General features: G+C 35.6%; 1 protein-coding gene across 9 annotated transcripts in view; it reads left to right on the forward strand.

Annotated features, from left to right (window-relative positions):
- ACSS3 (acyl-CoA synthetase short chain family member 3) overlaps nucleotides 1-26,921 on the forward strand; it is a 160,286-nt gene that overhangs the window by 61,168 nt on the left and 72,197 nt on the right. For 8 of the 9 annotated variants that reach the window (XM_059081640.2, XM_067009821.1, XM_067009820.1 and 5 more), the window contains 3 exons: nucleotides 1,452-1,592; nucleotides 9,623-9,703; nucleotides 9,784-9,879. In XM_059081640.2, the coding sequence (XP_058937623.1) occupies nucleotides 1,452-1,592; nucleotides 9,623-9,703; nucleotides 9,784-9,879 (318 nt within the window). The remainder of the gene's footprint in view (nucleotides 1-1,451; nucleotides 1,593-9,622; nucleotides 9,704-9,783; nucleotides 9,880-26,921) is intronic. The other variant, XM_067009819.1, reaches the window with a different exon arrangement.

Raw genomic sequence — 26,921 nt, forward strand, 5'->3', positions numbered from 1 at the left:
TTTCCATAACCACTTCCTTCTTCTTCACCTATCTGGCTTATTTCATTGGTACCATTTTTAAAGAGGTCTGTGTAACTTAAGATGTGTCTGTCTAATTCATGGCTCTATTATTATAAAGTTTATAACACTAGAGCTTGGTTCTAGGAACAAAAAAGAAAACAAACATTTCTACCATGTTAGTCAATAATGTAGATGGGGGAAAACTTGGATAGCTTTTTGTGTATGTCTCATACTCTCATTAACTTCAAAACTGATTTTTGTTCTTGAAAAAGCAAAAGTAGGTTACTCCTCCACCCCTGAAAGTTATTTAATATTCTCTCATTTGGAAAAATGGCCACAGTATTACTCTTAAATGGCCCTTTTATAAAGAGAAATTTTAGTGGGTTAGTTGAGATTTCATTGTGAAGACAGTAGTTCCAAAGTAAAAGAAATAGGTTATGAAAAATAGAAGTTAGGTCCATCCATGTCTCTACAAATGACCCAATTCCGTTTCTTTTTATGTCTCAGTAATATTCCATTGTATATATGTACCACATCTTCTTTATCCATTCATCTGTCGATGGACATTTAGGTTGCTTCCATGTCCTATTGTAAATAGTGCTACAGTGAATATTGGGGTGCATGGATGGACCTAAAGTCTGTCATACAGAGTGAGTCAGAAAGAGAAAAACAAATATCGTATATTAACACATGTGCAATCTAGAAAAATGGTACAGATGAACCTATTTGCAGGGCAGGAATAGAGACACAGGCATAGAGAATGGACTGTGGACACGGGGTGGGGGAAGGGGGAGTGGGATGAATTGGGAGATTGGGAATGACATATATACACTAACATGTATAAAACAGATAGCTAGTGAGAACCTGCTGTATAGTGCAGGGAGCTCAGCTTGGTGCTCTGTGGTGACCTAGATGGGTGGAATGGGGGTATGGGTTTGAGGGAGGTCCAAGAGGGAGGGGATATATATATATATACATATAGCTGATTCACTTCATTGTACAGCAGAAACTAACACAACATTGTAAAGCAACTATACCCCAATTTAAAAAAATAAAGTGTGTGTTTCAGGTCAAAAAGAAAATAGAAGTTAGCTTATAAAGGTGTTAGTGTACATGCATTTATAGAAGCATGAACCTCTGTTAGTTAAGCTCTGACTGTTGATGAAATCATGCCTGCATCATATTGAATTTCTTAAGGATATCTCTAGGTTTGAATAAAACATTTTCTGTTGTAAGTTTAGTTGAAGCCAACATCAAACTGTTGGATTTTTTTATGAACATTTATCTTAACTTGTGACCCTGAGATACTGAGTCATAAGTCTGATATTTAGCGCTCTATAGGCCTAGATTTCAGTCAGATGCTCAGACTAATATAGATTCAGCTACTCTCCAGAGTTCTCCTGATTTAATCTCCTTTGTTCAGTGCATATTCCTATATTTTTGCTTTGTAGGAGCCGGTTCCTTTGGCTCCAGGTCGTGACCTTGATTGGGATGAAGAGATGGCAAAAGCACAGTCACATGATTGTGTTCCGGTTCTTTCCGAACATCCGCTGTATATTCTTTACACATCTGGAACAACGGGGTTGCCAAAGGTATGCACTATCTTAGGGATAATTATAGTGGCAGATATTTTTGTGCCGAGAATATTTGACTACTGACTGAAAGTACTTTATATCTTAAAGACATATTGTGTCTAAATATATAAAAATATTCATTATGTTTAATGTCAAATGCTTTGTCCTTATTTCTTTCCGAATCCTAACAAATATCAGCAATATTCAATTGCTTTAGTAAGCTTTTAAAATTAATATATATTTGAATATCAGTTGGTTTAAGAAAATTTTATAAAGTATATTTTAAATGAAATATTTTTATTTATTTATTTTTGTGGTACGCGGGCCTCTCACTGTTGTGGCCTCTCCTATTGTGGAGCACAGGCTCCGGACGCGCAGGCTCAGCGGCCATGGCGCACGGGCCCAGACGCTCCGCGGCATGTGGGATCTTCCCCGACCGGGGCCGAAACCCATGTCCCCTGCATCGGCAGGCGGACTCGCAACCACTGCACCACCAGGGGAGTCCTATTTTTATTTTTTAAATTGAGGCATAACTTTCATACAAATCACTGAAATTCACTGTGGCCTGGTTGGGGATCCTTATGAGAGGGCCAAAGAAGAGCTTGTCATCAACTCAAAGCTGACTCAGCTAGTGTAGTAGAAATAAAACAAAAGTAATATACAGGGCATTAAATCTGAAAAGTGGTGGTTCCAAATAAGGAAGAAACCTAGCTATTCCAGGTTTTCTCTGGGTCAAGAAGTTCTTTGTGGGATTCCTAGATGCCCAAACTGAAGATTGTTTGATGTTTTAATCATCCTCATTTTCCTTTTAATGTAGTACCATCCTGAAGATAATCTATTTCTGTAGATTGGAGAAGGATTTAATTGTTCAGAGATTTCTATTCACATTGAATTTAGCTCAATTCAGTATGCATTATTGAGTGTTCATTAGGTGCTAAAAGAGATAAAAATATGAGTAAACCACAGCCCCTTCAGCATAGTGGGACTGCAATATATATCAACACAGATAATGTAAGATAGTCTGTGATCCTTGCCCTAAGAGGGCAGCCCTACTTCTTGCTTTCTTGAAGAAAAGATGAGATTGTCTGAAGGATTAAATTCCATTAATCCAACAAAGATTACTGAGCACCCAAATATATGTCTGTCTTTTAGAAGTTTACATTCTATGGCTAGACACAGGAAGTAAACAAATAAAGAACTATGCAATCTGTGATGTGTTATGAAGAAAAATAAAGCAGGATAAGGGTGATAGAAAGAGTGGGAGTGCTGTTTTATCAGGGAGATGTCAGGGAACGCACTTGACAGGGTGACATTTGAAGGATGAATAGAACTTCTTCATCAGGTGACATAATAGGGAGGAGGCCATGCCAGATAGATTGGGTCAACATAAGCAAAGGCAGAAGTGTGTAAGGAAGGTTCCAGGATGGCTAGTGCATTTGGTGCAGATAAAGAAGAGAAATGGCCAGATATATAGGCAGGGGCCAGTTGCTTAAAATTGAGCCAAGAAATTTAGTTTATATACTGTATGTAAGGAATGGAGAGCACTAATGCTTCTTAAGAAAGAGAGAAAAATATGAAGGAAGGTAACCCTTGCAACATTTTGTTGAGAAGATAGGCAAATACACATAATGGAAACAAGGAGATTGGTTTTTCAGGCTGTGTTTAGTTTAGGACCTTACTTAGGACAGCAAACTTATTAGGGAAGAATCAGATTTGGTTCAAGTATAAGAGTAAGACAGAGGAGGAGTCTAAGACCATGAACCTGAGAACATAGAAGAGTGGTTTTGAATATTTACTAAAGTAGAAACAAAGGAAAATGGTTTGGGGCTGAGAAAACTGGGAGGTTTTGGACATATTGAGTATGATGTATCCTTGGGACATTAACATGGAGATGCCCAGCCAGTAGCTGGACGTGAAAGTCTGGGTCCAAGAATACATACGGATTTGCAGATAGACCCTTGGAACGTCATTGGTTGTAGAGGAATGGTGTTTAAATCATGGGAACGAGTAGGTGTTACAGAGTAGGACATGCAGAATGGCAAGACAAAGTAGTCTTTTCTCAAGGTCTTTCAGAAACATTTCCCTGAACCCTCCAGCGGACTTCAGAATTTCAATTGCATTGAAATTATATGTTGCCAACAAATATTTATGCCACTTATTTTATTCTACTTTTTAATATATTTTTATTTACTTCTTTTCATAACATTGCATGTTCTCTGAGGTCTTAGAATATATTTCATACATCTTTGAATCCACGATGGCACTAACCTTAGAATGGGGCCATGGTAGATCATCAGAATATTTGTTAAATAATCTCCTACTTTTCCAGTTAGCTCCCAGATGTCTTTTTAAAAAATTAAAATATAGCTGCTTTACAATATTGTATTAGTTTCAGGTGTACATTAAAGTGTTTCAGCTTTATATATATATATGTATATATATATGTATATATTCAGTTTTATATATATATATATTCTTTTTAAAAATTCTTTTCCATTATAGGTTATTACAAGATATTGAATATCCAGATGCCTCTTTATTCATAAGATTCTCACTTCATTTTTGGTAGGCATAATCAGAATTAATAGGATCTGAATTTTTAATATTGGGATTCCCAGAATAGAAGTACAGGAAAGATGAGCACACATGCATTTATGAAGCATTTAAATATAAATTTCATGTCATTATATAATTTGTTTTCTTGATCTTTGATCTTCATGAGGAAAAATAATGTTGTGGGCCCATAAAAATATTCTGCTTAAAAATGCTCATTTCTCATAGGCACATATAAGACACACACAATGCAGTCTGTTATTTGGTTAGAATTTTCAGATATATCCAGGGCATATTTGCATCTCTGCATCTCCCAACCCTGGATTTGTCAGGTTGTTATATGACAGGGTAATCTGTTAGCTGCTGCACATATTCTAGCAACCACAGCTGAGCTGCTTTGCATACATTTCTGTCCTGTTGTACACTTTTATCCTGTCTGGTTTGGGTACCTATATTCAAGTTACTTCAAGGAACTACGCAATAGAAGAATCCCTCATCTGGATGGGGTGTCGTTTTGGGAGTGGGAGATTTAGTGATAGTCATATTTATCTTCTTCTGGCTTGCTGTCATGGAGGTATGGAGATAACCAAAAAAATTAAAAAAAAAGTGCCAAAGGAGCACAGGGGAAAAGAAACCAAAAGCAAAGATTTAGAAAAGGCATGACGGGAGGGTGGTAGATAAGTCCTTTGTTCTGATGTGAATTTATATAATTTACGTTAACTTTTATTCCTACGTGTTAGGTGACATTCATATTCTATACTGTAGAAAAATATAAGAGAAAGTCAAATAAAAAAACCTGTGAACTTTTTAAAAAAAAATCTGTGGTACAATTCTTGCAGTTAAAATGCTGAATTTGCTACACCTTTGCCCCTTATCTCACAGTTGTTCAGACCAATAAAAAATTATACTGCTGCTAAAGTATCCTCCATAGAGGCAGCTTCAGAGTCATTGTCTTGTCTACAGCAAGAGATTTTATGTTTGACGAAATATACCAGATGGAATCATTCCATTACTACTAATATGATTCATTAAATTCTGAAGGTTTCAAGGGTTTCTCTTGAACAAAGAAGAATGTTTTTTAAAAAATTATAGTTTTCGTACATGTGCTTTGTCATTTAACTGTTCACTCTTTTAATCAGTCAGAAAATGTATTAACCGCCTATTCTATGCTGAAGACACAAAAGCATTCCTATGGTGCCCAGAGTGGTGGAGGAGACTTAGCAGTAGGTGGATGTTGTTAGTGCTCGGAGGCTTAGAGAAGTTTGCAGGTCTTGGGGCCATGAAAGAGGAGGGAGAGGCTTTTAACACAAACCTAGTGGTTTGGATGGCTTCCAGAAGAGGTGACACTTTCACGGTGTTGTTAAGTACTTGTGCGATCAAGTAGGAGCTAACCAGGTTCGGAAAAGGGGTGAGAGTGCATTCTAGGAAGAGGGGGTATCACCTGTAAAACCACTATAAGAGCAAGAGTATTGTTGGATTTTTTTTTTTTTTTTTTCCCGGTACGCGGGCCTCCCACTGCGACCCGCAGGCCCAGCGGCCATGGCTCATGGGCCCAGCCACTCCGCAGCACGCGGGATCCTCCCGGACCCGGGCATGAACCCGCGCCCCCCGCATCGGGAGGCGGACTCCCAACCACTGCGCCACCAGGGAAGCCCGGTTAGTTGGATTTTTTAAGTAAGCAGAACCATACCTCATACTTTTAACTCACTGACTCCAACTGTTCTTTGGTGATAGATTTCTTGTCTTCGAGTAATATTTTTGTTTCCTCTTTCTTCTTGTTTTGTTTTTACTTAATTTGCCAGACTGAATTGAAATGTATATATATACATACATACAAAGCATAGGCATATACACGTGTACATGTAGACATATACGCATATGTATTTACATATGTATGTGTGAATGAATGTCTATTTTATGTATGTAAATATGTATATTTGTCTTGTACAAGTCTTTATCACAGAGTAGGGTGGTAGAGGGGCTCAACTTAGGAAGTATCAGGTTTTGTCGGTTACTCTATCTAGACCTCTCTTACATGAATAGTTTGAGACTTGCCATTCAGATTTTTATAGATCTCTTAAAAAACATTTTAAAGACTCGCAAACTCTTAATCTTACCACACATCTCAAACTTCCTTTCTCTTCTACTACAACTGATGTTATTTCAACTATTTTTTTTAATTGTGGCAACCAAACAGTACACGTTTGATACAGACATGTTTTCTGTTTTATGTTAATGGCCCCATTTATAACATTTTGTGGCTTTCCTTGTCTTCAAAGGCAGCTCATTAAACTGGAAATCATAAAGAACCATCTGTGATAACTGCCGTCCCATTCCTGGATGATGAATAATCAGCCTTTACTTTCACTTGTATGGACTGAATTTTTAAAATACCCATATACATTAAAAGTGTTTTGTTGAAAGAGCACCTGTCTGTTCTGAGATAGAATTCACTTTCATGTCTTTATTAGGGACATGGAGTGTTAGTCCCACCTGGATGTTTTTCAAGTTCTCCAGAAGACTTGAAGTATTACGGCTGATCCTACAAAAACTAGAACAGTGTATTGGCAGGTTACAGGACTTTTCTGAAAATATATTAGATCATCTATCTTTACTTTTAAGGTAGATAGGGTATAAGTACATTAAGTAACATATTCAAAAGAGTGAAATGCAGCGTGCTTGTGTTTTAGGGGTAAGCACTGATGTTGAATAATATTTATATCTCATACTCAAGATTTCAAATATACTTTAAAATGCCATTTTTTGTTTCTGATTAATTTTGCATACTAGAGTAAAATGATTTGTAGGTTTTTCTGAGCATGGTTTATGTATTTTTGGAGGCTGAACAGGGTTTATCTTTTGCATTTTAATTATCATTACCTGGAAAATATGATTACAAACAAGAAATGCTTTATCATCTTATTGTTAGTCACATATTAATATTATAATAAAGAAACTCTTTTTAAAACTAATCTTTCAGTTTTTTTACTCTTGAACTTCTTATAAAAGATCTACATGGAGAATATGAAATTACGCAGTTTTATTTTCTACGCCATACCAAATACCCAGTAAATGGAAAACTGTCATCTGATATTTCATATCGTTAATCTATATTAATGAATAAAAAAAGATGTTTGAAGAAAATTTTTATACTCATTCTTTAAAAAAATAAAAATAAGTGGATATCAAAGACCAATGATAAACAGACATGACTTTTCTGTCTCCTGTAGCTCCACTTTAGTTATTTTTAATGAGAATGTTCAATGATAACCTCTAAATTTTTAACATTTCTGCCTTTTGTGTGGTATTAGCACAGGGAAAAATTTAAAAAAAAACAGTAACTACTAGAATTAAGGAAATAATTTTGTTAGGAGGACGTTAAAGTCTAGCCTGTATAATTTTATATACTTTTTCATGCATGGTCTCATTTTTAAGTCTAACTTTTTTGGGGTCAAATGGATTTAGGTAGCCACCATTTTACAGACAAAGCAACATTGGTAAATAACCTTTAAAGAAGGGTTCACTTGAGAGGCAAACAGAAATTTGATAACCTATCCTTTAAAATATCTTCTAAGTTTTACAAATGAATTACTACTCATTTATTTTCTCCTTAGCCTTTTATTCCTTTGTATAACTTCCAGTTGATTAATCTTACCCTCATTTAATATAAAAATTTACCCATTTATAATGATACTTCGAATTATTTATAAAAATGACCTCTAAATACAGCGACAGGCAGGTGAAGAGAAATTCTAAAACATCTTAAGTGAAATCATGACTGACATTAATTATCAAAGAATATGGATAGCATATTGTCTATGGAAAAACTTCACATTTTATCCTCTACCAAACGAATAAAAATTTTTAGAAAAGAGTGTTTGCAAGTTGATTAATATCAAATTCATCAAGGTATTGAACTATAGGAAAAGATCTTCTCAATAGGACAAACAAATTAGCAAAATGCGTGGAAGACCATACAGCATATACTGGGTAAAGAGCTGCTCAGTTTACGTGGGAAAATGCACGTGTGAAATTTACTGACAGGGGCTTAGGATTTCTAATACTCCCAAGGTGATCAAGAGAGCCAACTGCATGCTAACCATGTCATACAACCTAGAAAGTACCCATCAAATGCCAACAGAGTTGCCTGTGATGTTTGCCAAGCGACTAGATAAAATGTATTCCACAGCTTGATACCTATGTTTTATTAGTGGTACCTGAGGAGAGCAGCAATTTTAGTAACAAACAGAAAGTCAATTTCTTTTTCATTCTCCTGATTCATGTATGTGTGTTACAGTTACAGAACTGTGCCAAAAAATGTTCAACTAGTAGCACATTCGTTAGTTAGGACCATGTGTGCCCTTTCAGGTAAAATAATTATCTTCTTCACAAAACAATTCTAGTTGCTCTATTGAGAGGTGCTTGAAAATACTTGTGAGTGAAATATAACATATTTCTTAGCAAGCATTCACCTTCTTGCTCTGAATATTCACATCATTAAGTCTTTTTGAGCCAATGATGATTAATGTTTATAGTGAAGCAATAAATGAAATTAATTATTAAATTTACTATCAGTTATTATTTATGATAACTCTTGTGCTCAGTTTTCAAAAATTAATCTTATATTAACATTGAATATGTTCACTGTCAAGGATAGCTGCTAGAAACTATAGTACTGTGGTGTAACAATCCCTACTTTTGCCCAAATGTAATGTAAGGAAAATCTGTTAGCCTTAGATCCAACTCATCAGGATTGATTCCTCAGAGTTCGAGAATTCATCACTAAAGAACTGCTCAGCTCTGATACTGTGGTAGTGTGACCACAAGGGTAGCATTGTATTAAGAATCCAGTTAGAATATGAGCCTTTCCTCTAAGCATCCTGTTATTATTTCATAATATTAAGGAATAAACATCCTTATAGTAGTCTGTATCTTAGGCACACAGCTACCTTTGACATTTCTGTGCACTTAATTTTGAGAGTTTCCATTTTTGTTCTGGAAATATGTGTGAAAATGTAATTGTTGAAAATTTCATGCGAAGTCTTTGATTTTTTTTTTTTTTTGGCCGTGCACAGCATGCAGGATCTTAGTTCCCTGACCAGGGGTCAAAACCATGCCCCCCACGGTGGAAGCGCAGAGTCCTAACCACTGGACTGCCAGGGAATTCCCTGTAATGTTGATAATTTATGTTACCACTGGAAATTTTTTTTACTGCATGTGATTCCGTGAAATCATGTTTTCTTTAGAAGGTCCAGAGTGGTCTGTGAGAGTGGATTCTACAAATGGACTAATACGGACAAATTATTCTGTTTTTATTATTGGAGGAGCCAAAGAAATAGTGATTCAGATATAATTATATGAAAGCCAAAGTTATTTATAGCTTATAGAATATGAAATACTCTAAACAGGAACTTTTCTTAAGTGGACAGTATGAAGAGAGAGAATCTTTTAACACAATGTCTATTGATTTTAATTTCGCCTTTTCTCTTCTTTAGGGTGTGGTGAGGCCCACTGGAGGATACGCTGTAATGCTTAACTGGTCAATGTCTTCTGTATATGGACTTAAACCTGGAGAGGTAGTCATGGTTTTAAATTCACATTACATGACATTTCTCTGATTAAGATATATGCATTTTATTATCTTCTTTTTGTTTAGGTGTGGTGGGCAGCTTCTGACTTAGGCTGGGTTGTCGGACATTCCTATATCTGTTATGGACCTCTTCTACACGGAAACACAACAGTTTTATATGAGGTAATAAAATAAAATTAATACTACATATACATAATATTAATTTTACTAAAAGTTTTAGAGAAGTAGTCCTAAGTAGGAAAAGAAAATTGAATGGGGGCAGGGGTCATTTTTATATCTTCTTCCAGTTATTTCATAAGAGATAGAAATATATATTTAGAAAAAAATAAACAACTATTTAAATTGTGTTGAACAAAGACATAAAAATTATATTCTGAAAAATATACACTAACAAGCTTGATGTCTGTCCCTTTCTAGAAAATATTACTAGGCTGATACTGATTTAGAATCTTAGAAAACAGCCATCATAAAACAAGCAACAGAGATTCACCTCTGTGTTCTTATAGGATTAATGGATTTCAAATACGTGGTTTCTTGATTTTAGCTAGACATTTTTGGTAGTTTCTGATGATCGCTATATGTATAAGGGAGAGAATCATAGACTGATCAGATTCATAGCTGAATAAATAACTGCTTTAGATTCTGTTGCATGGACTAATGTTACCCAGGAATAATATTTTTGTGTGTATATTAGAAAATTCTGCTCTTATGCCTATTCTATTTAATTTTAGCAAATGCCTTATAGAAATAGTTAAAACACATACCTATCAGATATGTAGGAGATCGAAATTTGAGAGGGACAGCAAAATGGTGGTGTGCTAGATCAGTATACAAATGATCTTGGACTTTTGGGACAAAAAACCACAAGATGGGGAAATATGGAAATCTTTACAATCTTATATTTATATTAAAAATAATTGCAAAAATGAAGTAAGGGAAACTTGAGTTGGTTGCAGTTTATGTGGTTAAATCCCTGTGTATTATGAGTTCAAACATGAGCGGTTGATAGGATTGCTTTAAAAAAATACTCACCATATGCAATGTTATAATATTATCTTATTTTTTCACACTTGGAAATCTGTGTTCAGTTTAATGAGGAGGAGAAAAAATCATTAACTTATTAGAAAGAATTTGGATGAAAGGGATGAGGGTGAACTTGTCATACAAGAAAGAGATGAAGGAATTGCGAATGGTTAGTCTGATAAATATAATATATTTAGTGTGCATATATGTTAAATATCTTTTGACATTTAAAGAGTTGCCACATATAAAGGAAGTAGTGTAGTAATGTAGTAATGTGGAGTTCCAGAGACCTATCTTTTGGGAATAATCAGAGAAAATTTAACTGTCCATTAGTAGAATAGGGAAGTTCTCAAATAGGAGGCTCTCCTTCACTTAAAGTCTGTCAACATCAAGAAAGAAATTTGGGGCTTCCCTGGTGGCGCAGTGGTTGAGAATCTGCCTGCCAATGCAGGGGACACGGATTCGAGCCGTGGTCTGGGAAGATTCCACATGCCGCGGAGCAACTACGCCCATGAGCCACACTACTGAGCCTGCGTTCTAGAGCCTGTGCTCTGCAACAAGAAAGGCCACAATAGTGAGAGGCCTGCGCACCGCAGTGAAGAGTGGCCTGGCCCCTGCTTTCTGCAAATAGAGAAAGCCCTCGCACAGAAACGAAGACCCTAGTCAAAAATTAATTAATTAATTAATTTCTTAAAAAAGAAAGAAATTTGAAGATGGGAATTTTATATGCGAGGTGTGGATAATAGTATTAGATGATGTCAAAGTTCTTTACAATCTTAAAATTCTTTAACTCAATGATTCTGAAAAAATTAGAGACTATTCTTGATCTTCATGGAAGTCTCCTAGTCCCAGTCACCATTTAAAGGCATGAGTGTTTCTTCATTTTCAGCTGGCTGGTTTTCTGTCTCTGAATGCTCAGAGGTACTAAGGCAGACTTTGACACAAGTATTAAGTCATCATGCACTACTCCACATATTTCAGGCTCTTAGTCTACAAAGGCCCTTGTCCTTTGTAGACTTAACATGCACTGTGGTGTTTGTAATAATTAAAACATAAAATAATCTTGACGCATCTGTCCCATACCAAAATCCTTGCAATAGAGTGTTTTTATTAAAATAATAATTCCCCTGAAGTGAACAAAATGAGCCTCAACACTGAATACTTATAATGAATTGTGAAATTGCTAACATAAAATGACAAAGCCAAAGGTGCCATTATATTGAAAAGTATTTGTATTTATAAGTATTAATCTGCCTTTAGAACTGAAGTACATGTAATTTTTGTGCGTTGGCCTTTTTTTATTTCTCCAGTTTATTTAAAACATGACTTTAACACCATGCAAGGGGCTCCGTTGTTTGTCTTTATCTTGGAATGGTGTGCTCAAGAACACTGTAGATGCTCTAAAAGTATTTGTTGTACAAAAGAGTGATTTTTTTTTAACCTTTTAAACCTTATTTCTGCACTCGGGTTTCTTTCCAGCGACTTATAAACATCTTCAATTCTCTCTGATCACAAAACAAAGCCTTTTAGACTTTTGCACATTTCTAGCTATCCCATCTTTATATTCTTCTCCACTAAGTTCCTTGAAAAAATACACTTCCCATACTGTGTGAACTTTATATTCTTCCAATTATTGTTCATCTCACTGAAGTCTGGTTTCTCTCCACATTGCTTTATAAAGCTGCTGTATCAGAGGTCAACAGTGACCTCATAAATGACAAAGTCAAAGGGCCCCTTCAGTTTGATTTTATTTTTTCTCTCAGTGGCATCAGTCCTGCTGACTGAAGGTAATTCTCTCTGTTTTCTTGAGCCCCCTGCCCTTTTGCTATTGTCCAGGCTGTTTCTTTTGCCTGGCATGACTTTCCCTCTATCTTTCCTTGTTTGGTTAATTCTACTTATCCTTGTAGACTCTGATTAGATGTAATCATCTCTTGGAAAATTTCCTCATAGTCTTTGGCTGTGCTCGGTTCCCCTTTTGTGGTTCCGTTGCCCCCCGAGCATATGTCTGTTAGTGAGCTGACCACACTGTCCTGAATTTATACCTAGTAAAGTGTAGGAGCCTCAAAAACCAGTCTCAGCATAGTGCAGAGTACATGCTAAACACTTAATAAATGCTTATAGAACTAAATTGTATGCTACACCTCTGTGCTCTTTCTACCTCTCTGACAGCTTGTCCTCATTTTCCTTTCTTGGTTTCTTTTACTTTGATTCTAAACATTGGGGATTAATAGGGTCTTGTTCTTAGCCCTCTTTTCCCATTCTGCTTATATTTCCTGGATAATCTGCATGCAGTTGGATTTGAGTATTACTAATTAAACCAAGGCTCCCAACTCCTCATTTCTATATCTGACCTTCCTGCTAAGCATCAGCTTATTTATTATTAGGCACCTTCAGATGGCCCAGGCATCCCTTATGCTCAAGACAATGTGAAATGAACTCACTATCTCCTCTCTTCCCTGCAAAGACATTGCTTTGCATATACTCTACAGTGTTGTTAATGTTACCTGCATTTACTCAGTCATCCAAACTAAGAATCAAGAAGTGATTCTAACTTCATTCTCCTTACATATCATTACCTATTGCTCTTTACATTCTACTGAATTTACATTTTAGTACTTATCAAAAGTGTTCTCTTGTTTCCATGTCTCCTGCCATATGTTCAAGGCTGATAGTTTAGCTAGTATGTTGTTGACTGGTGAGTATTCTATGGTTGGCTTCTGATCTCACTTGTGTGGTGCCTATCCTTTCCAGTTGTATATTTCAGATAGCCAGTCTAGAGAATGTTCTAACAAATACTCCTGCCTTCCAGGCCATCTCTACCCAAAATTCAATTTCTGAGCTCTTCTCACTTATAATTATCTATCTAAAATGAAAAGGCCAAGATAGAACTTCACTGCTTAAAATTTTTCAAAGGGTTGAGTTCTGCCTCCAGGAAGATAGAGATGATATACTTTTCTCTATTCCTCCCACTAAGTAGAACTAAACATTTTAGGTGTTATGTCTAAAACAAACATAAGACTGAAAGGTGGAGAGAAGAAGGAAAACTGTCTTTAGGGACCTAGGGACTCAAGAAACAACATAATGATGAGAACTTGGGTTTTACTTTTCCTTCATATGTCTTAGATTTGTGTCTGAGGAAGCTGGTAATCCAGAAATGCCAACAACTGCAGACCAAAAAAAAAAAACCTCCAAAAATAAAAAAATAAAGCCTGATCTCTCAAGCCAAAGAATTAGGAAGGAGCAGCCTAAGCAAGACATAAAACTTGTAGATGGCTCTACTCCAGATAAACGCCACAGAAAAATCCATAATTGCACCCCACCACCAAACAGCAGAGGCTAAGTGGGAAGCTTAGACTTCCAAAATTGTCAGACTTTAAGGAGGAGCCATAACCTTCCCTCTTCCCACAGGGTGGTGTCAAAGTTTGACTAGGGAGCCAAGATTTTCATCCCTGTTAGGTTGTAATGAGGACCCCTTGAACTTGCAATGACAGTAGAGACCAAATAAAGAGGCTGGACTTATCCCCCTCACCTATCAGTAATGAGGTACCCCTTCCATTCTCCATTGTGATGGAGTCAGTGGAGGCCTAGTAGAAAGTCAGGACTTTCACCATCAATAACAAGACCACTTGTCTCTTCCCTGTGGTGTCAGTGGACACCATGTTGGGAGCAGTAACAGGAAACTCTCACCTTGTCCAGCCGGGGAGGTGCCATTGGAAGCCTACTGTTAGAACTAGAAGCAACCCAGCAGTAATGAAGTGCATCTTCCCAATTGGGTATCAATGGAGGCCAAATGAGGAACCTGGATTTCTACCTTACCTCTTCCTTCTTTGCTGGAGTGAAATCTAAGTAAGCCACTTTAAACAAGATTTAAATATGAGTCAGTCTCATAATGTAGTACAAACAAATGTCCAGGATTTGATGAAAATATCATTCCTCATAATAAGAACTAAAACGATATCAAGCTGAATATGAAAACACAGTTGATAAATACCAATACTGAGATGACAGAGATGTTAGAATTATCTGAAAAAGATTTTAAAGCAACTGTGGTAAAAATGCTTCAACAATTGATGATGAACATTTTTGAAACAATTGAAAAAATAGACAGTCACAATAAAGAAATAAAAAGCTCCAGCAAAGATATAGATGCTATAACGAACAACCATATGGAAATTTTAGAACTGAAAAATACAGTAACCAAGATAAAAACTCAATAAATGGGCTTTATACCAGCATGGAGGGGACAGAGGAAACAATTAATGAACTGGAAGAAGGAACAATAGAAATCACCCAATCTAAACAGCAGAGAGAAAATAGTCTGAAAAGAAAAAACTAACAGAGCCTTAGGAATATGTGGAATGATGACAAAAGATCTAGCATTTGTGACTTCAGTCATGGAAGGAAAGGAGAAAGAGAGTGGGCCTGAAAAAAGTACTCAAAAAAATAATGGAAAACTTCTGAAAACTTCTCAACTCCTCAAATTTGGCCAAAGATATACATCTATAGATTTAAGAAACTGAGCAAACCCCCAGACAAGATTACTCTAAAGAATTCCACATTCACACAAAAAAACCTTAACTTTCTGAAAATTGAAGGCAAAAGAAATAATCTTGAAAGTAGTGAAAGAGAAAGGATTCCTTATCTGTAGGGGTAAAACCATTTGAATGACAGAATTTTTTCAAATACTAGGGAAGCCAGAGGAAAGTGACACAATGTTTTTCAAGTGTGGAAAGAAAAGAACTGTCAATCCAGAATTCTATATTCATACAAAATATACTTTGAGAATAAAGGAGAAATAAAGACATTCTCAAGATGAAGAAAAATTTAGAGAATTTGTCACCACTAGGCCTCCCCAAAAGGGACAGCCAATGGCCAGTAGTTAATGATAAAAGACTAAGTACTTCCCCTGATGTCTGAGAACAAAGCAAGGATGTCCACTCTTACCACTCTATTCAATATACTCCTGGAAGTTCTAGCCAATTTGATAAGGCAATATATGGAAACAAAAAGAGAAACATATCAGAAAGGAAGAAATAAAATTGTATTTATTTGCAGATGGCATGATTGTTTATGTAGGAAATTATAAAACATATTTTAAAACCCATAATTAATAAGTGAGTTCAACCAGGTCTCAGGAGACAAGGTAAACATACAAACATCAATTGTTTTTCTGCATAATAAACACCTTTGGCTACAAAAGAGCAACATGAGGAGTCCTTGTAGAGATGGAACTGTCCTTTATCTTGATTATATCAATATCCTGATTGTGATATTAAACTATAGTTTTACAAGATGTTACTGATAGGGAAAATTGTATTAAGGGTGCACAATATATCTCTGTATTATTTCTTACAATTCCATGTGAATCTACAATTATCTCATTAAAAAAATGTAACTAAAAAGTACAAAAAAGGCTTCAGGGAACTCCTGTCAAAGAACGTAATTCAAACTCATTTGCATGATACAAATGATCTATAGTCATCTGCCCTTTGCCTACCTCTAAAGTCTGTCTCTTGTTCCTGGCCTTTAATTCTGCTTCCCACCCAACAATCCAGTCCTACTGGCACTTACATGAACAGAACTGCCAGTGATTAAGTTGTTTCCTCTACTAAAATTCCACTTTTGTCCTGATCACGTAGGTGAGTGGTTCTTTTTCTTAAGGGATCAACTTAAATTTCATCTTCTCTCTGATATTTTCTTTGCTTTCCTCAGGCTGATTGAAGTTCTTTATACTTCTGTTATACCACCTAGATTCCTTTTATCTTGTAAATACAGTGCTGTGATACTGTGAACTCTTTGAGGGCAGGGAATGTTTGTCATTTACGTACCCCCAGGGTCCAGCACAGTGCCTTTCAGGAGGTAGGTAAAATTACTTGTGTGAATGAACCATTTCTAAGCAGATTATTGACAATTTGAACATGCAAAATGCTGGGAAAAAACTTGCTTGCTTGATTAATTAATGCAAAACAAAGGTATAGAAGAGTCCTGACTTGTCACTAGGCCAGCAAGTGAAAAAAATCTTTATTAACCTCCACCAAATAATCATCCCACATGTGTCCCAATTTTAGTTGGATTACCAAATTAATATTAGTATTATTTTATTTTAGTATTATTGGTATTTTTTATTTAGGAAACTAAAATCTCCCATTAAATAATAAAAGTACGTTCTTTACATAGTGAACAGAATAGTTTAGTAGATCATTCATATCTTCATAGGATTATCTTTTCTAAAGAGAAATAAAAGCATACGGTTGATCACAGTTTTATTTTCATTCTTAATGAATTATAGTATTTCAAAGCTATAAATGAGGTAGACAGTGAATTGGTATCTGTGATAATATTTTTCCTTAATGATATATTTTAATTTAACAAAAATTGATATTTTGAAGTATTAAGAGATTTACAGTTCATTATGTGCCCAAATCATCTAGAGTACAGCAACCAGTTCATAAAACATTTCTCTTTTTATTGAATGCAAATGGTTCATGATATCTTGTGAATAAATGATGAATGAATCCTTTTTTTCTCAGCAAAGTTATATTCTGGAATTTAATACAAATCTATAATTACAATGGCCAAAAAAAATTGAAAATGGTTATAACTAAGTTGGATATTCAGCTTAACTTCTAAATACATAAGAGTTACCCACTTGAAACAATCTGTGTTTCACCATAAAAGCTTACAGTGGATCTTTAAACAAGATTTTCTTTTTTGCCATAGAGGACATATAGCCCAACATCTGCAGGGTAAAAACATGTTGGAAATCCTGGTTGTCTGCTTTGGTTTTAGCTTCCTGATAACTACCAAATTTTCAACACATCCCTGTTTCTTTCATTAAAACAAACAAACAACAACCAAAAAACCCTACAAAAATCCTTCACTCTCTATCCCCTTGCAGTTACAATACTCTTTCTTCATCTTTAAAAGCTTGCCTATACCCAATAGCTTCGTTTTCTAACCTAGAACTTAACTCTGCAATCCTCTCCAGTTGGCCTCTGTCATCATCATTTCATAGTAACAGCTTTTTGATAATTTCCCTAGTGATCTCTATTTTTTCAGATGCCAACGGACATTTTCAATCCTCTTCATACTTGACTTTCCAACATTTGAAAGGGTTGACTTTCACTCTATCTTAGTCACTTTCTTCCCTTCTAAGGCACAACATGCTCCTATTTTTCTGAAGTTATTCTTATGCTCATTTCTGCTACAGTACTTTTCCTACTTGTTGCCTGAAATATATTCCTCTTATACTTTAGAGCACAGCCAAGTGTCACTTCCTGAGGGAAGCCCCCCTTGACCTCTCTGACTAGGTCAAATCTTTGTAATCTCTTAAGCACCTTGGGTTTTTCCTTCCTGGCTTGTGTCACAGTTGCCATTTCATGTTAGTTTATAGGCTCCTTTGATTTATTTGCCCCTCTCTGTTCTGAACTCTTGAGAGGGAACGTATCATGTTAGTGTTTGCTCACCATCAAGTCCCAACTTTTAGCCTTGGTTTTGACACATTCTGAGTTCTCAATAAATGTTTGTTAAATAAATGCCTGAATGAATATATCAGAAAAAAAAAAAAAAAAACACAACAACTTCATTTGTAAGTAAGGACTTTTTTCCCTGAGAGAGGAAAAAGTAATTCTAATAGTCTCTTTACTAGAGAACTTCATGAGCAACTTAAGTAATCCGTTATATTTTTTAATAAGCAAAGATTTAATTTTGTTCATTGACCTGGACATATTTAATGTATGCAATTCTGGAAGCCATATTGGACTGACCAATTAAAATATGTAAACCAATTCCGAATAATTCAGTCCTTATTTTTGAGAGGAGGAAAACAAACTACCTTTCTATAAATTTATTTTATTAATGTATGCTGATTGAAACAGACCTATCCCCAGCAACATATGGACAAGGACATACTTGGTATAGAGGTTTTGTCAAAGAGGAAGAATGTAACAAACAGTACTCTAATGTAGGAACCTTCATGTATAAACAAATTTAGCAAACTGCTGTGTGTATGCGGGCATGTGTGTCTGTGTGTTTGTAAATGGTGGTTAGAGTCATATGTTTTCTGGCCTCTCTCTTCTATTTCCTATCTGCCCCCTTTTTCAAAAGGTCTGGCATCTGCTAAATCAAAACCCTACCCTTCTTCTGAAGGGCAAGCAAATCCTCCTTGGTCCTGTCTTTCTCCTTATCTTTGCTTGGGTGCTAATGTACAAATATGTATCTTGTACACACATTTCAATTGCCTAGTACAATGGAACTCAGGCTTCCACAATGGTAGTGGTGGCTGAACAAGAAACCAGCTTAGCTGACAAACATCTCATAGTAGTCCCTTACGATTCTTTTAATATCTGAGGCATCTGTTATATTGTCTCCTCTTTCATTTCTGATTTTATTTATTTGAGTCTTTTCTCTTTTTTTCCTAGTTAGTCTAGCTAAGGGTTTGTCAATTTTATCTTCTCAAAAAGATCAACTTGTAATTTTAATTTTTTCTATTGTTTTTCCATTCTCTGATTTTTTTCTACTCTAGTCTTTACTATTTCCTTCCTTCTACTAACTTTAGGCTTAATTATTCTTCTTTTTCTAGTTCCTTGAGGTATAAAGTTATTTTATCTGAAACCTTTCTTTTTTTTATTGACAGCATTTATCACTATAAATTTACCTCTTAGTATTGCTTTTGTTGCATCTCACAAGTTTGGCATGTTGTGTTCTCATTTCTTTTTGTCTCAAGATACTTAAAAAAATTTTTTTTGACTTCCTTATTAACCCTGTGGTAGTTCAAGAGTGTGTTGTTTATTTTCCATGTATTTGTGAATTTTCCTATTTTCTTACTGTTTTTGATTTCTAGTTTCATTCCATTGTAGTCAGAAAAGATACTTGGAATGATTTCTGTTTTCTTAAATTTGTAAAGACTGTTTTGTGACCTAACGTATGATCTATCCTAGAGAATGTTTTGTATGCACTTGGGAAGAATGTATATTTTTCTGCTGTTGGCCAAGGGCTACAAAGTTTTAGTTATTCATGATGAGTAAGTTCTGGAGATCTAATGTGCAGCAATGAGACTATAGTTAACAACACTGTTTTGCATACTTGAAATTTGCTAAGAGGGTAGATCATAAATGTTCTTACCACACACACAAAGAAAAGAAAGAAAAAAGAAAATGGTAACTATGTGAGGTGATGAATATATTAATTAGTTTGTGGTGATTATTTGATGATGTATACATGTATCAAAATATCAAGTTATACACCTTAAATACATATAATTTTTGTTAATTACACCTCAACAAAGGTGTAAATGGAGAAAAATGATATAAAACTGCTTGTATGTAAAAATAACACAAAATAAAATAGATTGTACTTTAAATAAAAAAGAAAAAGAAGTCAATTTGGATAAGTTATTACCTAGAGTGGATTATTAGTTATTAGTCACCATAAATCTATCTTGGCATTAAATTATAAACCAGTCGGTATAATTGATCTTGATATGGCAATTGTCATTTTTATGTAATAACAGTCTCTTTAAAATCAAGGAATGAAAGCTTGCTTTCATTTTATATTTGTTTGCATTTCACAAATTGTATATTTCATAGCAGCAAGCCATTTCAATAAACTCTTTGGCATCCTCACTAGATTAACCAGGGCAGATGGTTGTCTGTTAATAATTCAACAATTATCTTTGAAGATACATACTACATTCTGCCTTCTCAGGCAATACATTAGTTAGAAGAAGTAGAGGATTTAAGGTTCTGAATTGTGTTGTAGTAGCATGGTCACTGGACTGGAAATAGAAATATGAATATCCATGTTATTAATCTTGCTCTGCCTTCATCTACCTATATGACCCCGGACAAATGAATTCACCCTCTTTGGGAATTCTTCATCATTAAAGCTAGAGAATTGACACGTATTCTCCCAGCTCTGCACTTCTGTGAATCTTCTCCAAGTCAGTTGTTGTTTTTTTTCTAGAATAAATATATTATTTGATAACATATTTTAATTTTTTAACTCTGGAATTAATTCAAATTTCTTTTCATAGTGAGTGATGCTCACCTTCCAAATGCATTTACTGAAAAAAGATTTCATTCTAAAATAATGAAAATGTTGAATGTTTGAGAGAAAGCATGGAAGTTCAGACTTCCATAGCATGATTCCTGAAACTTCTACATATTAATTATTTGGCCTCAGACAAGTTACTTAACTGTTCCTAGCCTCAGTTTTCTCATCTATAAATATCACTATTAATAGTACCTTTCTTACATGGCATTAAATTGATTAATCCATTGAAATCCCTTAGGAGAGTTGCCAGGATATAATTGTACAATAAATATTAGATATTATAAGCTACTATTATTATTCAAAACTATGAACTTTTTCTTTCCCAGCATAAAATTCTATAATATAAACACTAACCATTCATTCCCAAGCAATCCAGCCATTGTAATGCTTGAATTTTCAGGTACTCACATTTCTTCTTTCAAAGTGTGTTTGTCCTCACAACTGTGAAGCAGCCATCAGAACACTAGAGGCTACTCCCTTTGGAGCCCATTAGTTCTCTTCTAAGCACCAGGCAAAGGAATCAGCACACAGATGTGTTGATCCTGCTCCTACCAACTTTGAAGAATGAGCTGCAGTTGTGGAAAATAACCCAGTGGTCTCTCCCCTCAAGGATCTGTCCTTTCAGAGTAGAACTTGTGAGTGAAATGAGAGTGGCCTTGAAGTCTTTAATCTGCAAATAATATAACACAGTTCATGGTTCATTATTATCCAAACATTTATAACCCTTCACTTCTATTTTTGATGGGCTTTATCATTACTAGCTTTTAAACTGCCTATATGTCTTTGAAAACTTCAGAGTATTCAGCTTGATAATCTCTTACTGAATGTTCTTTTCTTGAATTCATAAGAGGATGGAAGAGTTTAGATACTCCTATTTTTTTTCTTTCTTTATAGAATGATTAGTGTAGAAATGAGCTCTATACTTTCCTTTATTTGTATAAAAATCAAATAAGACAGTGTATGTGAAATTAGTTTGAAAGCTTCAAAGAAATATTATTATATGGATTTGTATGTATAAAATATATACAAAATATGACAGTATGTACAATATAAATTTGTGTAAAATATGAGACATTATTATCACTGTATATACATGGATCAAAATGTTAAGCCATTGTCCAGTATGAAAGTCTCATGTTTGAGAATATTGAGGATAATTCTTTGAACTACTTTCAAATTATTTTTGTACTGAACGCTCTTGTTAGATCATCCCCAGTGTTTCTTCAATGTTATGTTGTCTGCTCTGTGCTGCACTGGATCTGTAACCTCCATGAAGACATCCTATGATGTATTTTTCCACACATGGATGCTCTGAATTCTTAGCCCCTCCCAGGCTTCTTTTCAACAATGTAATTGTCACTTGCATATATAGAGTTATCTTCTCTTTGCAAGAAATTTGCACTTCCACCTATATTAACCTGTTTTCTTTATTGATTATCCCCTTTTCAAGGACAGAGATTTGCTTCTTTCCAGCATAGAGTATGTTACTTCTTTAATACTAGTAGCCACAATTGTTGCTAACTAATACACTCAATAGGCACACATCAGAGACTTTTCCCTTATTCCTCATATAATGGAAAGTTATTTCTTTCTTTTAAATCTAGTATAATGGCAATGAGTTTTTATGTATGTACAGAATGAGAAAAATGATGACTCAGTTATTACTTTGATCCCAGCTATATAATTTCATCATCTCAGTTGGAAAAGATTGTAAAGCTGATGCCAGCATCTTTTAGGTTTCTCACATGACTAGTTGTTCAAAGATTTTTATTTTTGAGTGTTTTTTTCTCTCTGTGTGCCTGTGTTTTATGTTAGAACAAGCAAGTGCAGCTATTGTCATAGCTCCATCACCAATATTTATTGGTGCCTATTGTGAGCTCTACATTTTGCTAGGGAAGCAGAGTGTATACTCCTTGCACTGAAAGCACTGACAATATAGTCAAATAATTAAGATTAATGTAAAGGACAGAAAGCAAACCAATTGAAGAGACACTACCTAAGAAATTTCTTACAGTGTATAGAAGATGTGAAAAAATTTCCAGAAACTATTACATTGAACCATTAATACTCTACAATAAATTCTTGAATCTATTTTGATACAATTTTCTGATGATGGAACTAAATGAGGCTCAAAAAAATTAAATAAGTTGCCTTAGGTCACATAGCTTGTACATGGCAGTGTTTGGATTCCACCTCGGCTCAAAAATCTGTCTAGTCCCTTAAGAGAAGTTTAGGACTAGAGTAGACAGGAAAAGCTTTGTGGATGAGACAGTACAAGTAATAATAATAGCTACTATGGATTGAGTGTTGGATGATAGGAACTCCTCTAAGAAGTTTATATGGTTTTAATTAATTCTGTCTCCAAACCCATGGGGTAAATTTTTTGCATCCCGATTTACAGCTGTAGAAACTGAGTATCAGAGACATTGAATAACTTTACCAGTGGCACAAGAGTGCTGGATCTGGGATTTGAAACAAGGTTTTGTGGCTCCAAAGGCAGTGTTCTCTAGTCATAATCTTAAGATGAACAATTGGGAAACTTGAGTATTGTAAACTAGATGGCCAGAACCAGGGTATCAGTGATCTGAACATTAAGGCAAAGGCAGGAGGTTAGAGTGTCAAGTGGATATTATAAGACAGAGGTAAAAAAGGAAGTTGAAAATAGTTTTGATGTCTTCAGCTAGGACAACTGATTAATGGCAGTTATCAACTGAAGTACAATAGTGTGGGAGCAACAGCTCTTGTGGAGGAGTTTCGATAATGTAGAGTTTAAAGGGGCTGTGCAGACATTTGTATGATATTGGGAAGTCAGGTTTGAAACTCAGAAGAACTTTCAGAATTAGAGATGTAGCAGAGTTAATAATTTAAGTCCCTAAGGTGATCAAGATATGCAGAGAGATGAAGACTGAGAAAAGAAAGCAATATAAATTGAGAGTGAGAAATTGGAGAGGTGATGGAAGAATCAGAAAAGTGTCCTGAAGACCAGTGGAGGGGAGGTTTTCCAGAAGATGAGGGATCAGCAGGGCCAAGTGCTACAGAGAGAGGTCTGGTAGGACAAAAATTGAAGAGAGCTTTGGCAATTTGGGTATGGTTAGTCACCCTGATCAGAGCAGTTTTGTGAGAAAATTTGTGTTCATTTTTTTTTTAATGTGGGGAAATAGGAGCATGTTGAAGGTTGTACCGGTAAATTATTGTATTTACGGAGGAGTCAGGCTTTGTACAGCCTCAGGTTGAATAGCAGTATACACACGTAAGAGCCACACTTTACTTTCTGGGCAGAAATCTGTTAGGGTAATAATGCAAGAAGCCATCTAATTTCTCTGCTTACAGCAAAGTCTCACTACTCACTCTGAGTAAAGAAAACCTGAATTTGTTCCTCTAGTACAGGATAGCAGAGTGGTTGCTCATCAGCATGGAGGAATTCAGAGGTGAAAGCAGTCCTGCTAGAAGCCTTGAACTACCAGCTATCCTAGTGATAAATGCTCTCTGACTGCTGAGAACAGTAAATATGTCAGAGTCCCTAATTAGCTCAGCACTGGGTCTGCAGAATTACCAATTCCATTGCTGTGCTTCATTTACTTGCCATTAATACTTTTGGGGGTAAGCATCTTTTTATTGTTTTTATGACCAAGGTGGAAGCAGTGGTTTGTTTATTCATTGGGGGTAGGATCACCGCAAGGCCCCGTATGGTCAACTCTAGAGCTGGGAGAAGGCAGGGGAAGAACCAAACCAAAAGCAATAGATCTATTTTTGATTTTTTCAACTCTATTGAGGTATAATTGACAGGTAAAATTGTAGGATATTTGATATATGTGCACATTATGAAAGGATTCCTCCCATCTACTTAATTAAAACATCCAGGGCTTCCCTGGTGGCGCAGTGGTTGAGAATCCGCCTGCCGATGCAGGGGATACGGGTTCGTGCCCCGGTCCGGGAAGATCCCACATGCCGCGGAGCGGCTGGGCCCGTGAGCCATGGCCGCTGGGCCTGCGCATCCGGAGCCTGTGCCCCGCAACGGGAGAGGCCACAACAGTGAGAGGCCCACATACCACAAAAAAAAAAAAAAAAAAAAAAAAATCCATCACCTCCCATATTAACTTTTTTTTCTTTTGATAATGTTTAAGTTCTACTCCTTTAGCAAATTTCAATTACATAATACAGTGTTATCAACTGTAGTTACTATGTTATACATTAGATTCTCAGACCTTGTTCATCTTACAGATGAAAGTTTGTACAAAAGGGATAGATCTAGATGGAGTTATAGATAAACACACACATCCTTAATATAGTCATGGAGAAGTCTTACTTTTTCAGGCTGGAAGCTAGAGCATGTCCTTCTTAACTGAAGAAAGGCGAGGACTCAAGCCTGAGGAATTGCATCCCTGTGGTATCTACCACAGGAGATAGTGAAGAGGGATTGTCAAAATAACAAGTTTATAGAAAGCATTAATTTGAACCAGGTTAAATTGCTGATATTCGACTGGTTTTGACTTACACAAATGGCAAATTCTTATAATCAAAATAATAGGAGGGAAAAGAAGACAGGTTGGTTGGGTACCTCAGGTAGACGACTAAGTTTGGTTTTTGAGACTATTTGTAGCCCTTTGATAAAAGTGGATTAAAAGGGTAGGACTAGGGAAACTTATTTACCCTGTGGAGAAGAAAATGAACAGATGTTATGATATCTGCCTGTTCATCTGCCTTCTCGTTTCATTCAGGCTGTTTCTCAGAGCAAAACAAAATCTTTGAAGAGATTTTGCCTAGAAACCTAGGGATATATGTAGAAACCTTTTGGTTATGAAAGGGATTTCAGAATCTGATAAAAGAGGTTGACTTCCTTCCCTAGGAAAATGAACGTATACACATTAAAAAAATCAGAATATTTATGAACCCCCTGAAATTCAGGTCAGATATCCTTCATTTAAAAGATAAAGATATATTGATTTCAAGCAGTGATACAACCAAAGTAAAATCCCAAACTAAAACTTAATTTTCAAAGGTCTCTGGAAAGCACAGAAAGAGCAACAGGGCTGGGGTTAATCATTCCACGTTTGGAGATAAGGCATTTGTACTCAGCATGCTAAGTTTTACAAATCATATATATATATATATATATATACCTCCAGTCTGGAGTCTGCTTTATAGATCAAGGCATAAAGAATTTGGAGCAATGAGGCATTTCTCTCCAATTATTTCTCAGTAGATGGCCTCCTATTATCAGATTTCAGTTATCAGTGTATTCTACCAATACTTTGATTGGCTCATTTATTAATAGCATATGGAAAAAAGCAGCAAAGTTTAGTGTTAAATTCTAGGCTCATCCAGTAGGGTCACCAGGCATGTGGATATTAGAAAATAGCCTAGCCTTGGGTAATGCTTAATATCTAAGGACTAGGCATTGGCTCTTAATCCTGGCTGTGGATTATAATTATTTTGTGAACACATAAAACATAACACTATCCAGCCCCATCTCAAGGCAGATTAGATCATAATCTCAGGGAGTGGGGACCTGGCACTGGTACCTTTTAAAAGCATTCCAAGAAGTTCTAATGTACATTTAGGGTTGACAATCACTGGTTTAGAGTAAAATTAGATGGTGGTATGGATACGATGAAGGAAAGCAAGATAAAAGCATATTTCTCACAGGTGAGGCCCATTGAATGATGGGAAATCTCTAGTAAATAATGAGTTAGTCGCTATAAATTTTTAGTTATTAAATTGTATTTATAGGCAAGTTTTTACTAGAAACTAACACAGTATTGTGAGACAGTTATGCTCCAATAAAGATCTACTTAAAAAAAATAACCTCCTTATAAAAGCTCTTGACCACTGGTTGTCAGTAGCGGGGAGTTGGCCTTTGGATTAGGAGTCTGCCCTTCCCCCTCCCCCGTGGTTGCCGGCATCCAAAATAAAGCAAACTTTCCTTTTCACCAAAAAAAAAAAAAAAAAAAAAAAAAAAAAAAAAAAAAAAACCTGACAAAAAACCAAAAAGCAAAAGGAGTCTGCTATAGTAACATAGACTCTTAGGGCTGAGGGTCTTAAGGCATAGGGCAATTATCCCATCTCGCTTAAAGCAGCAGTAATGTTTTCAAAACTGGCACAAGATAATGTGAGTTATCAAGAGAGGA

This window comes from Kogia breviceps, chromosome 12, assembly GCF_026419965.1.
Source record: "Kogia breviceps isolate mKogBre1 chromosome 12, mKogBre1 haplotype 1, whole genome shotgun sequence".
NCBI lineage: Eukaryota > Metazoa > Chordata > Mammalia > Artiodactyla > Physeteridae > Kogia > Kogia breviceps.